The sequence below is a fragment of the Cervus canadensis genome, chromosome 29 (genome assembly GCF_019320065.1).
Source record: "Cervus canadensis isolate Bull #8, Minnesota chromosome 29, ASM1932006v1, whole genome shotgun sequence".
Lineage (NCBI taxonomy): Eukaryota > Metazoa > Chordata > Mammalia > Artiodactyla > Cervidae > Cervus > Cervus canadensis.
Window position 1 is genome coordinate 15784055 of NC_057414.1, and position 13588 is coordinate 15797642.

The following is a 13588-nucleotide window of genomic DNA, read 5'->3' on the forward strand; positions in this document are numbered from 1 at the left end:
CACATGCCATTTGGCACAATGATGCTCTCCACTGACTCCTTTCTTTTTCGGGGTTGGGCTTTTCTCTCTGACTTCTGCCTTGGCGTTGATTGTGTCCTCATCAACTTTGCATGACTTTGTAGCCAGGGCAGCAGATAATAAGGATTTTCTGTGTGAATGGGCACAGTTCTAGAAACTGAATGTCTTTGTTTGCACATCTAAATGCATGCTGTTGTAGTTTGGTGGTGGTTTAGTTGCTATGTCGTGTCTGACTCTCGTGACCCTGTGAACTGTAGCCCACCAGCCTCTTCTATCCATGGGATTTCCCAGGCAAGAATACTGGAGTGGTTGCCATTTCTTTCTCCAGGATTATCTTCCTGACCCAGGGATTGAACCCACATCTCCTGCATTGGCAGACAGATTCTTTACCACTGAGCCACCAGGGAAGCTCTCTTGTGGTAGTTTAAGTCCATTTATTTTAATGGTCTTCTGAGAATGGAAAGTTGTGATCAGTGGCTGGGCTAGGCACTGATGGATCCACAGAAGAAGAATGTATATTCCGGGATTGTCCAGTGTAGGAGGTGGCAGGGATGTTAGAGACCTCGAAACTTCTAGAGCAGGAAGACGATCAAAGACTCTGATCCAGAATCATTTTACATGTGAGGATAAGGGCATCTTGGGTCACGCCCAGGAGTCACAAAACTGGTTGCTGGCTATAAGGTGAAAATCAGGTCTCTAGGCTCCATTTGCCTCTGCAGGGTTGGGGAAGTCTTGTAGAACAGTGTGGGTAGCAAAGCCGTAAGTTTTTGATGTTAGTGAAAGATGGAGCTCTTTTTCTGGTGATGGTAGTCTGGCTTGTTTTGGTAGAAGTTTGGCTGAAACTCTGAGCAGAGGTCTTTCCAGATTCACAGGACTGGAGACAAAATATTGAACGGGCCAAGCTGGAAGGACCCTGGTCAACGCCCTAGGCTTGAAAGGCCATTGCTGAGGAGTGAGGGGTAATGCAGAGTTCAGCCAGCCCTCATAGGGTCTAGAGCCTTGGTTCGAAGCATTTTAGCACCAGTTAAATGAAGGGAATTTGGGATTGTCAGTGTCTCTGGTCTACTGCCAGCCAGAAGCAAAATTAAGGCAGTCCTCACTGGAGGAAGTCACTTCGTCCAGAGCCTCAGACCCTTGCTCCGGTTTTTCCCATGTGGTGTTCAGCACTCAATCAAAAATAACCGGAGTACAGGAGCTGTCCCAGAACTGGAAAGAGACCCTCAGACCGTGAGAGCACCCTCAGCCCGTTGCCGCTGTGCCTGCCCAGTGTCCCCAAGCAGCACCAACCCCCTCCTTTTGGTGAGTGGAGGAGCCCCTTCTCCTGACCAAAGCCAGACCCCCGTGTGACCCACCTGTGTTCTGGATCCCCCTCCCAGGTTATAGGGACACCCCTCCCCATCTTTCTCGTCTGCATCCTCAGCCCTTCCCTTCCCAAGGGCTCTCTTCCCAGTGATGTTTTCGCGAGTCCGCCTCTGCAGTGCGTGGTCTTGCCGAGGTCACCTCCGCCCCCCTTGTTGCTCAGTTACTTCTCTCTCCGGGGCGTGTGCTGCTTGGCTTCTCGGGTGTCCAGTCCTGCAGGCCGCACCCTCCCGCAGGTGCTGTCTTGTCTCTTGCGGCAGTGTCGCCCTTCGCCCGTCCCTGAGAAGCTGGGGTTCTCTCCCAGGGCACCTCCTCGGCACCCCTCCCGGAACCACCCCAGGCCCCGGTTCCTCTTTGCTACTGTGGACCGTTGACACCCAGTCTTCACCCCCAGCCTGGCCCTCTCTCCTGAGCTCCAGATCCGCATGACCCGCTGAACCCCAAGCTTGGACCCTTGGAGGTCTGGCTCGCGCCTGCAGCACAGCTTCAGAGCTGACCTTCTGCCCCCTTCCTGTCCGCACTGTGACCTCTAGCTCGGTTCATGACATCAGCCACCCTGTTAGATCAGCCACAGGTCCGAGGGCCACTGCGACTCTGTCTCCCTCCCCGCATCCTGTCCGTCATTGAGCCCCATCAGGTCTGTTTCCTTAGGCAGCTCTGAGCCCTTTGCCCTTCGGTCTGGCCCCCAGGACTGCCTGTCATCTCGGCTGCATTCCACACGATCACAGGGGCGCTTTTTGGCATGACTGTCGTTTTCCTGGCTTCCCTGATAGCTCAGTTGGTAAAGAGTCTGATGCAGGAGACCCTGGTTCAATTCATAGGTCGGGAAGATCCACTGGAGAAGGGATAGGCTACCCACTCCAGTATTCTTGGGCTTCCCTTGTGGCTCAGCTGGTGAAGAATCCACCTGCAATGCGGGAGACCTGGGTTGGGAAGATGCCCTGGAGTAGGGAAAGGCTACCCAACTCATTTCCCTAGGCAAACACCTCCAGTGTCCTTATGAAATGTCTCTATTTCTTAAAAAAAACCAAAAACAAAAAACTATTTTGGCTAACAAGTTCACTCTCCTTTCTGGCCCTGTGAACCATTGCCCCAGCCTCACCTCCACACCCAGCCTCACCCCCTCTACACCCAGGGGCTCTGACTTCCTGTAGGTCTCATGTTCTTGGTTGTTTCACTCACATTCTGCTTTGAAGAGCCTTCCCAGCCCCGAATCTGGGGAACTCCTAATTTGGTTTTCTAGTCTCAGCTTAAATGTCGTTTCCACCTAGAAGCTTCCCCTGAACCCTAGACTGAGGTTGTTGCCAGTTCAAAGTGCTTCAAGGGCCAGGTGGGTGAATGTGAAGCTTCCAGGAATAAGACTGTGGGCCGGCTGCGTAGACAGTAGACCACACGCCCTGCCTCAGACATTCAGATCCTAGAAATGGGGCAGCAGCTGAGCAGACTATCATCTGTACCCTACCCTGGTCTGTGTTGCTTGGTTGTGTATTCCCAGAGCAGCCTGCCCTTTTCCTGGAATCACCCTGGGATACGGTCATTACTTGCCTTGTGTGCTAAGTTGCTTTAGTCGTGTCCAACTCTTTGTGACCCCATGGACTATATCCCACCAGGCCCCTCTGTCCATGGGATTCTCCAGGCAAGAACAGTGGAGTGGGTTGTCATGCCCTCCTCCAGGGGATCTTCCTGACCCAGGGATGGAACCCATGTCTCCTGCATGGGCAGGTGGGTTCTTTACCACTAGTGCCACCTGGTGCTTGCCTTAATTCTTCTCAATTAATTCTTCATTTCCAAGACTCTTTAAGTTCCATGAAGGCAGAGACCATGACGTGTCTTGTTCATCCCTGTGCCCGAGGACTATGCACTGTCCATAGTGGGTGCTTGGATCACATGTGTGGACAGGAGTTGAGGAACGAGGTGGCTGCAAGTCCTGATCAGAACCAGACTTGGTTCTCCTCTGGAGCCTTCTGACTTGTGCTCACGATGAGGGGGTTAGAGGCACAGGGTTTATGTGAACACTTCTCAACTCAGTTCTGATGTCAGAGCTAAAACCAGAAGACCCAGGGACTTCCCTGGTGGTTCAGCATTTGAGAATCTGCCTTGCAGTGCAGAGGACGCAGGTTCAATCCCTGGTCGGGGAACTAAAATTCCACATGTCATGGGGCAACTAAGCCCATGCACCACCATGAAAGGTCCCACATGACCAACTAAGACCTGACGCAGCCAAAAAAAAAAGGCAGACCCAGAATCGCCCTGAGGAAGTCACTCAGTGCAGCACTGGCGTGGGCGAGGGTGTGACTGACGGTGGTGTGATTCCTGCTGGAGCTCCTCTGCACCTGCTTTTTCACGTCTCTGGCCCTTTTCCCCCTCCCTCTCTCTCCCACCCCTTATTTCTGGTGACTCCTACCTGAGTTGTCTCTGGTGGAAATGTGGGTGCACTCAAACGACCAGCAGTTGGCACTCCAGGACTGTTTGATAACTGGTCTTTTTTTGAGTGTTCTCTTTGTTCAAGTTCATAAAGTAGGCAACCGTTAGGCACGATTTCTTTCTGAAACAGAAAAGCCAGTTTTTGACTGAAAAACAAACAGACAAAAAGAAGAAGAAACTTAACGGAGTTGTCAGATCTTGCCATGTTTTCTTTAAGTGGATGCAAAGAAGCTTAGTTGGAGGGGTTCTCTGAGGCTACCAGACCAGAGATTTTCAAACCTTAGCATTATCCATGTGAAAATACAGGACCCAGGGTCCCAGCCAGACTACTGAGTTGATGCCTGTGGGTTTGAAACCTGTGGGATTAAGGCCCGGAATGTGATTTTTGTCCACTTTTCAGGAGAGTCTGCTTTTGCTAGGCCAGATTAGGTTCCATTGTAGACAGCAGTCATCTAAACCAGTGACCAGTGTTTCCCAAACTCTGTGTGCACGCAGGTCACCTGGAGATCTTGTTGAAATTTAGATTCAGACTTTCGTATTTCTTTGCTTGTCTCATTTTGTAGTGGTGGTGGTGGTTCTTGTTGAAAACTGGACATTGTTGAGAATATATTGTAGCCCAGCCAGATAGGTTACTAAACAGAAAAGCAAATAACGAAGCAATCTTGGATGAGGGAGGGATCAGAATCTGGAATCCAGAGTTGCTGCAATACAGACTCAGATTCAGTAGGCCTGATGGGGGCCTGCATTCTGCATCTCTAACAAGCTCCCAGGTGATACTGAGGGTGCTTGTCTGTGGATCACTTGTTGCAAAGGAAAGATCCCGGGCATTGGCTGGCAGACTGACGTACGTGCTCCAGCCAGACCCAGCCCGTCACCCGTTTCTGCAGATAGTTTCATTGGAACACAGCCACGCCCACTCCTGTACACATTACCTGTGTTGGCTTTTATACTATGACAGAATCACCGACTTGTGACAGAGGCCATATGGCTCACAAACATTTCCTGTCTGGCCCTTTGCAGGAAAAAGTTTCCCACCCCAGATCCAGAGCTCCTAAGCCCTCCCAGATGATCCAGTGAAACAGAACTCATCACCTCATGGAACACTCCGTGCCATGTTCGCGCCAATCTTTGGGAAAGTTTTTCCTTGCTTCCTTGTGACTTGGTTCTAATTCTATTAACAGGAGTCTTTTCTTCTTTCACACACAAATGCTCTGTTTGCCATCTTCTCTTTTCCAAGTCTCTCTTCCTGTTAGGTCCTTTCCAGAATGTCACCCAGCATGAAGCCTGCTGCCTTGGCTGTCTTCCTTTGAGTGCAGAATAGAATGACATGCCACCTTTCTCCTCTCTCCTTTATAAACCGCTGATGTAATGCATCAGTCTTTCTGGGGAGCCCTTCACTCATTGGGCTTCGTGTAATTGAAGTTACCTTTAAGTGCGTTACTGCTGCCCAAGCGACAGGCATCCGGGAGCAAACATAATTTGTGAACCTTATACGTTTCCTCCCCTATAGAATTTGTTCTTGATTAACGTGACTCCTGCTGACTGATCCTGAAGTGTTGGGGTGTCACATCCTGCATGGTTTGCTTGTCTTTTCCTGCACGTTCTGCTTGGATCCTAACCATGCTCTTGGCTTCTTTGACCATCTCTATGCTGCAGAATCTGAAATTGGAAAGAAATGGTCAGATTTTCTTTTATTTTTAGTTATCTACTACACGTCTCCACCAGGCTACTCTTGACTGTGGTGTCTCATGTTCAGACTTTCTCATCTCAGCTCTGTCTCCCACGTCACTCCTCTCTGCTCTGAGTCTGTTCCTCCATATTTCTTTATTTCAACTGATGGCACTACCACCCATGCCCTCACCTAAGCTGGAAACACGGGATTATTAGCCCTATTTTTTCCCCTTTTCCATCCATCGCTTACAGTTGGGCCCCAGAAGATATGTTTTTCCCTCTGTGTATTGAGTTGGCCAAAAAGTTCATTCAGATTTTTCCATAAGATGTTACAGAAAAACCCGAACTTTCCGGCCGACCCAACAGCTCTCAGATTCGTCTTCTCTGCTGCTGCTGCCCTGTTAGTGCTTATCACTGCCCCTCTCTGCTGCAGTAACCTCCTGCCTGCTGTCTCCTCTCCAGTGTTGTCTTTTCTTCATGGCTGTAATAATCTTTCTAAGATAAATTTCCATCATGCCCTCCACCAGTGGCTTCCCCAAACTGTGGGAACTTCATAATTTAGTTCATGCTTCCCGTTCATGTGGATTTCCTAGAACTGCTCTGACAAGTGACCACATACTTAGTAACTTTAAACAACCACGATTTCCTCTCTCCTAGATTTGGAAATCAGGATGTCAGCAGAGTCGATTCCTGCTTTGGGGCTCAGAGGGAGGGTCTGTTGGTGTCTTGCTGCTGGTTTCTGTTCATGGCTGGCGGTCTTGGTGGTCCTTGTCTTGTAGGTGCATCATTCTAGTTTCTGCCTCCGTCTTCACATACCTTCTCCCCTGTGTGTCTCTATGCCTTCTTATGGCCCTGCTTAGAGGAATACCAGTCACTGGATTAGAGCCCTCCTTAAGGTAGTTAGCTTGCTCCTTGGAAGAAAAGCTGTGACAAACCTAGACAACATATTAAAAAACAGAGACATTACTTTGCCTATTAAGATCCATCTAGTTAAAGCTATGGTTTTTCCAGTAGTCATGTGTGGATTGAGAGTTGGACCATGAAAAAGGCTGAGCCCCCAAAAATTGATGCTTTAGAACAGTGGCCTTAGAGAAGACTCTTGAGAGTCCCTTGGACTGCAGGATCAAACCAGTCAATGCTAAAGGAAATCAGTCCTGAAATGTTCATTGGAAGGACTGATGCTGAAGCTGAAGCTCCAATACTTTGGCCACCTGATCTGAAGAGTCAGCTCATTGGAAAACACCCTGATGCTGGGAAAGATTGAAGGCAGGAGGAAAAGGGGACGAGAGGATGAGATGGTTGGATGGCATCACAGACTCAATGGACATGAGTTTGAGTAAGCTCCGGGAGATGGTGAAGGACAGGGAAGCCTGGCGTGGTGCAGCCCATGGGGTCACAAAGAGTCAGGCATGACTGAGCGACCGAACAGCAGCAGCAACAACTTAAGTTAATGTGACAGGCTTCCCAGGCGGCTCAGTGGTAAAGAATCCACTTGCCAGTGTGAGAAATGCAGGAGATGTGGGTTTGATTCCTGGGTCGGGAAGATCCCCTGGAGAAGGAAATGGCAACCCACTCCAGTATTCTTGCTTGGTAAATCGCATGGACAGAGGAGCCTGGTGGGCTGCAGTCCATGGGGTCACAAAGAGTCAGACACAACTGAGCATGCAATGCTAAGTTAGTATTACCTCGTCTTCAGTAGTTACATCTCCAAAAACTCTGAATCATACAATCACGACTTTGAAAGATGCTGAGACCTCAGAACTAACTGGGAGTAGATAGAGGTTAGGAACAAAGCCGTCTCCCTCCAGCAGATGCACTTGAAAGCCTGGTAGTTTTTCCATTTTCCTTATTTGGACAAAAGGATTTTAAAGAATATAATTTCTTGGCCTTTTTTTAAAATTCCTATTTCAGTGGAATTAATTTTAAAACCATCTTGCTGCAGTTTCATTGAAAATCACTTTTTTCTTTCTGATGGAGAAGGTAAAGAGAGGTTTAACTATGAAGAAAAACTAAGAAATGGGATATTCCTCTACATTCCGCTACAGGTGATCAAAGTACAAGGATATTTATTTTTTTTATTTTTTATTTTTATTTATTTATTTTTTTTTAGTACAAGGATATTTAGAAGAAAACAAACACTCGATGTGTAATACCTTTAAACATTCATTTTTCTAATTGCAGTGAGTGGTGAACTATTCATCGGTGCTAATTATTGCATGGTTTTGGCATGTTAGAAAAATTGTTACAGGCTGTAAATAGTTACTTTTCAATTCAAAAGAATGCTTGGAGGTAAAATACTATTGTTCAAATAGCTTTGAAACAAAAGTGACTTAAACACATATTCCATAGCCCCAAGTTAGAAAGTGTTCCCTCCGTGGTTGTCAAAGGAAATCCCTGTTTCTTTTGGTTATGGAAGCAACACAAACTCATTTTTATACTAATGGGCACCCCTCAGGTGACTAGGATTAAAGGAACACTGCATCTCACTGTAGCCAACTATAAATCATGTGGCCAAAATGCAGCAAATCACAGCCTCTTGTGTGTATCATTGTGTAGCAGCTGTTTGTAAATTGGGTTAGTAATTTTGAGGATGCCATCCCATGCCAGAACCACCAAGACTGTGTGGAGTTTCTGAGCCATTTCTGCTATTTCTCTTGCCCCTGGGGCAGGGCTTCCTAATGTGGGCTCCATGATAACATCAGGAAGTCTACGAACTGGGATAAGAAAACATAGGGCAGCCTTATTTTCTATCTACTTCCAACTAAAAGTTTATAAACCATGTCTGTAAGTAGTCAAAAATCTATAGTGGTGTCGGTACCACCTGTCGCTGTCACCCATAGAAATCTCAGCTGTCTTGAAGTACTTTTTACTCTTCATCACTTCCAAGTTACTGTGTTGTTGGACCCTCAAATGTGCTGATAAAGAAGCATATACAAATTTGTCTTTTAATGTTGTGATAGCTGTATATCAGTGTCAGCCATTTCCTTTGTGAATTTGTGTTATTTTAAGCATTTAAAAATGCTGTTCTTCCACTGGGAAGACCCAGAGGAATCGGGTGGAGAGGGAGGTGGGAGGAGGGATCGGGATGGGGAATACGTGTAAATCTATGGCTGATTCATATCAATGTATGACCAAAAAAAATAAATAAAAAGAAAAAAAAAAAGAAAAAAAAAATGCTGTTCTTCATGAAAAACAAGGCAAACTGAGGAATTGTCATAGAACCAAGGTTTCTAGGGAGACGTGACAGCAAAATGCAGTGGATACCCTAGATCTTGAAACAATAAGAAGGCGTTAATGGGAACACTGGAGAAATCCAAATGAAAGCCTGAAATGTAGTTAATGGTAATATATCAACAACGGTTTCTTCCTGTTAACAAGGGTGCCATGGAGATGTCCAGTGTCAGCAGTGGGGCAAACTGAATGAGGGTCATTTGAGAACACTCTGGACCATCTTTGCAACTTTTCTGTACATCTATTAATAATCTAATAGTGGCTTCCCAGGTTTCCCCAGTGGCACTAGTGGTAAAGAACCCACCTGCCGATATAGGAGACGTAAGAGATGCGTGTTCGATCCCTGGGTGGGGAAGATCCCCTGGAGGAGGGCATGCCAACCCACTCCAGTATTCTTTTCTGGAAAATTCCATGGACAGAGGTGCCTGGCGGGCCACACTCCATAGGACCAGAAAGAGCTGGACGCAACTGAGTGACGAAGCACACACACAAGTCTGTACTGAGTCACACTCTGACTTGGTTTGCTGCCGGCTTCCAGAGATGTCGGGGTCAGGGTTTGTGTCAACTCAAGGCCTTCGTAGCCTCTTTCTGTCACAGCTCTGAGGAGCTGTGGAGAGAGACCAGTCCAAAGGGAGGGAGAAGTTTTCCAGAGAAGTGAAATAATCTGCAGTGTATTATGGAGGAAGAGGCACGGGTCTGGGGTCAGAAAGGTCCAGCTGTGTGTCCCGCCTCTGTCACCAGCTTTGTGCTCCAGGGCCAGCAGTTGCTCTGGGCATCCTCTTCATCTTTGCAAAATGAGGCCCTCAGTAATGGTTTGCCGGGGTCATTGTGAGGATTGGCATTAACGTGGCCACTCTGTAGCCCTTCTGTTGGTTCTGGTTGGTGTGTTTTAGTGCCTGTGACATGCCAGGCACCACGTGAAGCATTTTTCGTAAGGTATCTAATTTAATCTTCATAACACCTGTGTCACACGACCATTTCATAGATAGGGAAACTGAGGTCAGAGGCTCAGCAACCTTGTTGCCAAGGCCACTGCCTGAGCTTGACTTCACATCTGTGCTGGCTGCAGCTCCCTCTGTCTTTGAGGCTGAGCCTTCCCTCCCTTCCCCAGGGCACTTGGTTACGGGATGCTCTTCCCTCTGACTTCTGAAGCCTCTCTCGTTGGTTTTGCGCACCATTGAGATTGGGATGCTCCCCCATGACTGTTGTCCATTATGGTTGGCTTCTCTAGACTTGAGATTACCTGGCTGTAAAGTGAGGATGTTGTGTGGTCCTCATGGTCTGTCGCTCTACGGAAGGTCCATTCTGCACTTTGTGGATTTTACCTCTTATTTCCACTGGTTCATGGGATGTTTACTGAGTCACTGAAACTAACATTTTTCGAATTTGTTTTGAGCAAAGTTGTGCATTTCTGTGTCATTCTCCCAGAATCCAGAGAGGGAGAAAAACAGAGTTCCAAAAGCCTTAGTGACCTCCTAAAATCATAGCAATTAAAAAAAGAAAACAAGAACCCGGAGGCCACTGTGACATTAACATCTTCCTTAATTGTGATTTTGCTGAGGAATTATTTTAAAAGACCAGGGAATCATTTTATTTTTTGTTTCTTTCTTTGATTAGAGTGGAGATATCATGTGTCATGATGTACTTGCCAATTATTTCAAATTAGAGTCTAGCAAAGTTGGGGAGTTACTAGTGTCAAGTATTACCTGGACAGGTGAATTTAGCCATAAGATGTAGCTACTGGGTAAGGAGCCTGATTTTCACAAGTGATGTGGGGATGCACTTTAGTGTCAAAATGAGAAAACTGCTCACATTGCTTGGCATGGTTACTTCAATGGGGACTGGGGTCGGGGGCGGTTCTGGTGATTGCATGATCTGCTCCTCTGTTTTTCAGTTTTTCCCCTACATTCTGCTGCTGGTGGCCATCCTGCTGTACCTGCCCTCCCTGTTTTGGCGTTTCGCAGCTGCTCCTCATGTTTGCTCGGATTTGAAGTTTATCATGGAAGAACTCGACAAAGTTTACAACCGCGCAATTAAAGCTGCAAAGAGCATGCATGACCTTGACTTGAGAGACGGTGTCTGTCCAGCGCCAGAAGTTAATGAGAACACGGGGCAAAGGTAACTCAGCTCCCAGCCCATTGGGATTTGGGAGTACGAGTTTGCTGCCCTTCTCCTGTCCATCTGGGCTTCGGGTTCTCAATACCAGTACATGGGGGACTGCCATCTGCCTTGTGACACCTGGGGGGAGCCAGGAAGGCCCACCCTCCCCAGATCTCACCCCACCTGTCTGCCCCAGCAGCGGTCCTCACCTCAAGTCCTTCCCTTGTGGAGTGAAGTGTCACTCTCTCATATTCTCAAGTGCAGGGCGAGTTGCTTTGACCTTCCCCTTCATGGAGAAACACAGGATTATGAGGCTCCTGGGCACCGAGAATGGACGTGAGGGAACTAGGGAACAAGTTCCTTGCTTTTTTGACATTGTTCCTTTGGTTTTTGTTATTGACAGTAGCAATAATAGCATTCAGTTCAGTTCAGTTCAGTCGCTCAGTCGTGTCCGACTCTTTGCGACCCCATGAATCGCAGCATGCCAGGCCTCCCTGTGCATCACCAACCCCCGGAGTTTACTCAAACTCATGTCCATCGAGTCAGTGATGCCATCTAGCCATCTCATCCTCTGTCGTCCCCTTCTCCTCCTGCCCCCAATCCCTCCCAGCATCAGGGTCTTTTCCAGTGAGTCAGCTTTTCACATGAGGTGGCCAGAGTATTGGAGTTTGAGCTTCAGCATCAGTCCTTCCAATGAACACCCAGGACTGATCTCCACATTAGTAGGTCTCATTTTGGGCTTCCCAGTGGCACTAGTTAGTGGTACAGAATCTGCCTGTCAGTACAGGAGATCCAAGAGACGTGGGTTCAATCCCTGGTTTAGAAAGATCCCCTGGAGTAGGAAATGGCACCCCACTCCAGTATTCTTGCCTGGAGAATTCCACGGGCAGAGGTGTCTGGCAGATTATGTTCCATGGGACTGCAAAGAGTTGGACACAACTGAGCACACAGCTCTCATTTTAAAAAGTTCTTAATATAACTCAGACACTGTTGAGTTTTCCAAAGTGCGTTATCTCATTTAATATTCAAAACATCATTACAGATAACTGCATTTATTTATTACCCTCACAGCTGTTGTCCCATCCCCCGCCCCGCCCCAGTTGAAAACTCTGTCCTGTAGCTTTAAGTGGAAGACCTGGAACCAGGACCAGGTTTAGCTAAACCCACACCCTCTCAGCTGTCTGCCTCCCGCTGCTGGCCTACAGGAGGCAGATGTGTTCTAGTTAGGCTGGAAAAATTGTCTTTTTTCTACACATTTGAATGGAAAATTATAGTTTAAAAAAACAGCAGTAAAATAAGAACAATCAAATTTATGTAACAAATATTTACCATTCACTAGGATGCCAGGAGTTGTTCTAACAATTTACAAGTAGCACATTTAATGAATTAGACCTTCCTTAAAATATTAAGTTGGGGGGAGACGGGTTTTATTATTACTTTTCCTTCTTTTTTTTAAAAAAAAAAAACACAACTTATTTTATTCCCTGGGTACTCTAGTGAAGTTACAGATAGAGAAGTATGGAAGGGAAGGTGATGGAAATTTTCCATGTGGTACCATCGAATGTGTTTCTATTTGATGGTCTTGGTGAGGATTTAAATTATTTTTATTTGTTTCTTTTTAGTTCACAGGAAAGCCGCTTCAGGTACCCAATTGTGGAACAGTACTTACGGACAAAGAAAGCCTCCAGACATTTAATCGTCAAGTACATGAGCTGCCGGGTGCTGTCACTCAGCACGATACTGTTAGCCAGCATCTACCTGGGCTATTACCTGAGCCTCTCCTCTCTCTCGGATGAGTTCGTCTGCAGCATCAAATCCGGCATCCTGAAAAATGATAGCACTGTCCCCGATAAGTTCCAGTGCAAGCTCATTGCTGTTGGTATCTTCCGGCTGCTCAGTTTCATCAACCTCGTGGTGTATGTCCTGCTGGTTCCGGTGGTGGTCTACTCCCTGTTTGTTCCCTTCCAGCAGAAGACAGATGTTCTCAAAGTGTATGAAATCCTGCCCACGTTTGATGTTCTGCATTTGAAGTTGGAAGGGTACAATGACTTGAGCCTCTATGTTCTTTTCTTGGAGGAGAATATCAGTGAACTCAAGTCGTACAAATGTCTTAAGGTCCTGGAGAATATTAAAAGCAGTTGTCAGGACATTGACCCCATGCTGCTCCTGACCAACCTCGGCATGATCAAGATGGACATGGTTGACGGCAAAAGTCCCGAGCCTGTGGAGATGACGGCGGAGGAGCTGGGGGACCAGACAGAGCTGCAAGGTAGGCCTGGCTCTCGGGGAGCCGGGGAGCCCACGGAGTCCTCTGCGCCTCCGATGACTGACTGACAGTGTCTGCCCCGCCCACTGGTGTTAGCCTATTTCTCCGGTGTGATTAGCGGAAAGCCCTCAGCGCAGGGGGAGAGGGGGTTGTTGGTGCTGCCTCAGGTTTCCAGGGGAACACCTGTTGCTCTTCCTTCTCATTCTCTTCTGTCTCATTCTCCACATCTTGCTCAAGCATTCCTCTCCGATGTCACTCTTGCTCATTTTTGTTTTGTTTTACTGGCTTATCTCCCTGTCCCTCTGATCATCTTGTTGGTCATTCTCTGTCTCTTACAAAAGGGACTGGGAGTTTATTGAGTTACTTGTCTCCCTGACCCACCTTCAGCTGCTCTGCAGTGAAGCTAAGATTAAGTGGATAAGGCAGAAACCAACAGCTAGATTGATAGCAGAGGAAAAGTTAGTGCCAATGGAACCTGCCGTGGGATTTCCATCATAAATGCTTGTTTTCTGTTCTGGC

At 47.3% G+C, this 13588-nt stretch overlaps 1 protein-coding gene across 1 annotated transcript in view; it reads left to right on the forward strand.

The window, feature by feature from the left end:
* The window catches only part of PANX1 (pannexin 1), a 48888-nt gene that overhangs the window by 30696 nt on the left and 4604 nt on the right, over positions 1 to 13588 (forward strand). Inside the window, exons 3-4 of the mRNA XM_043451838.1 lie at positions 10598 to 10821; positions 12426 to 13072. Of these exons, the coding sequence (XP_043307773.1) occupies positions 10598 to 10821; positions 12426 to 13072 (871 nt within the window). The remainder of the gene's footprint in view (positions 1 to 10597; positions 10822 to 12425; positions 13073 to 13588) is intronic.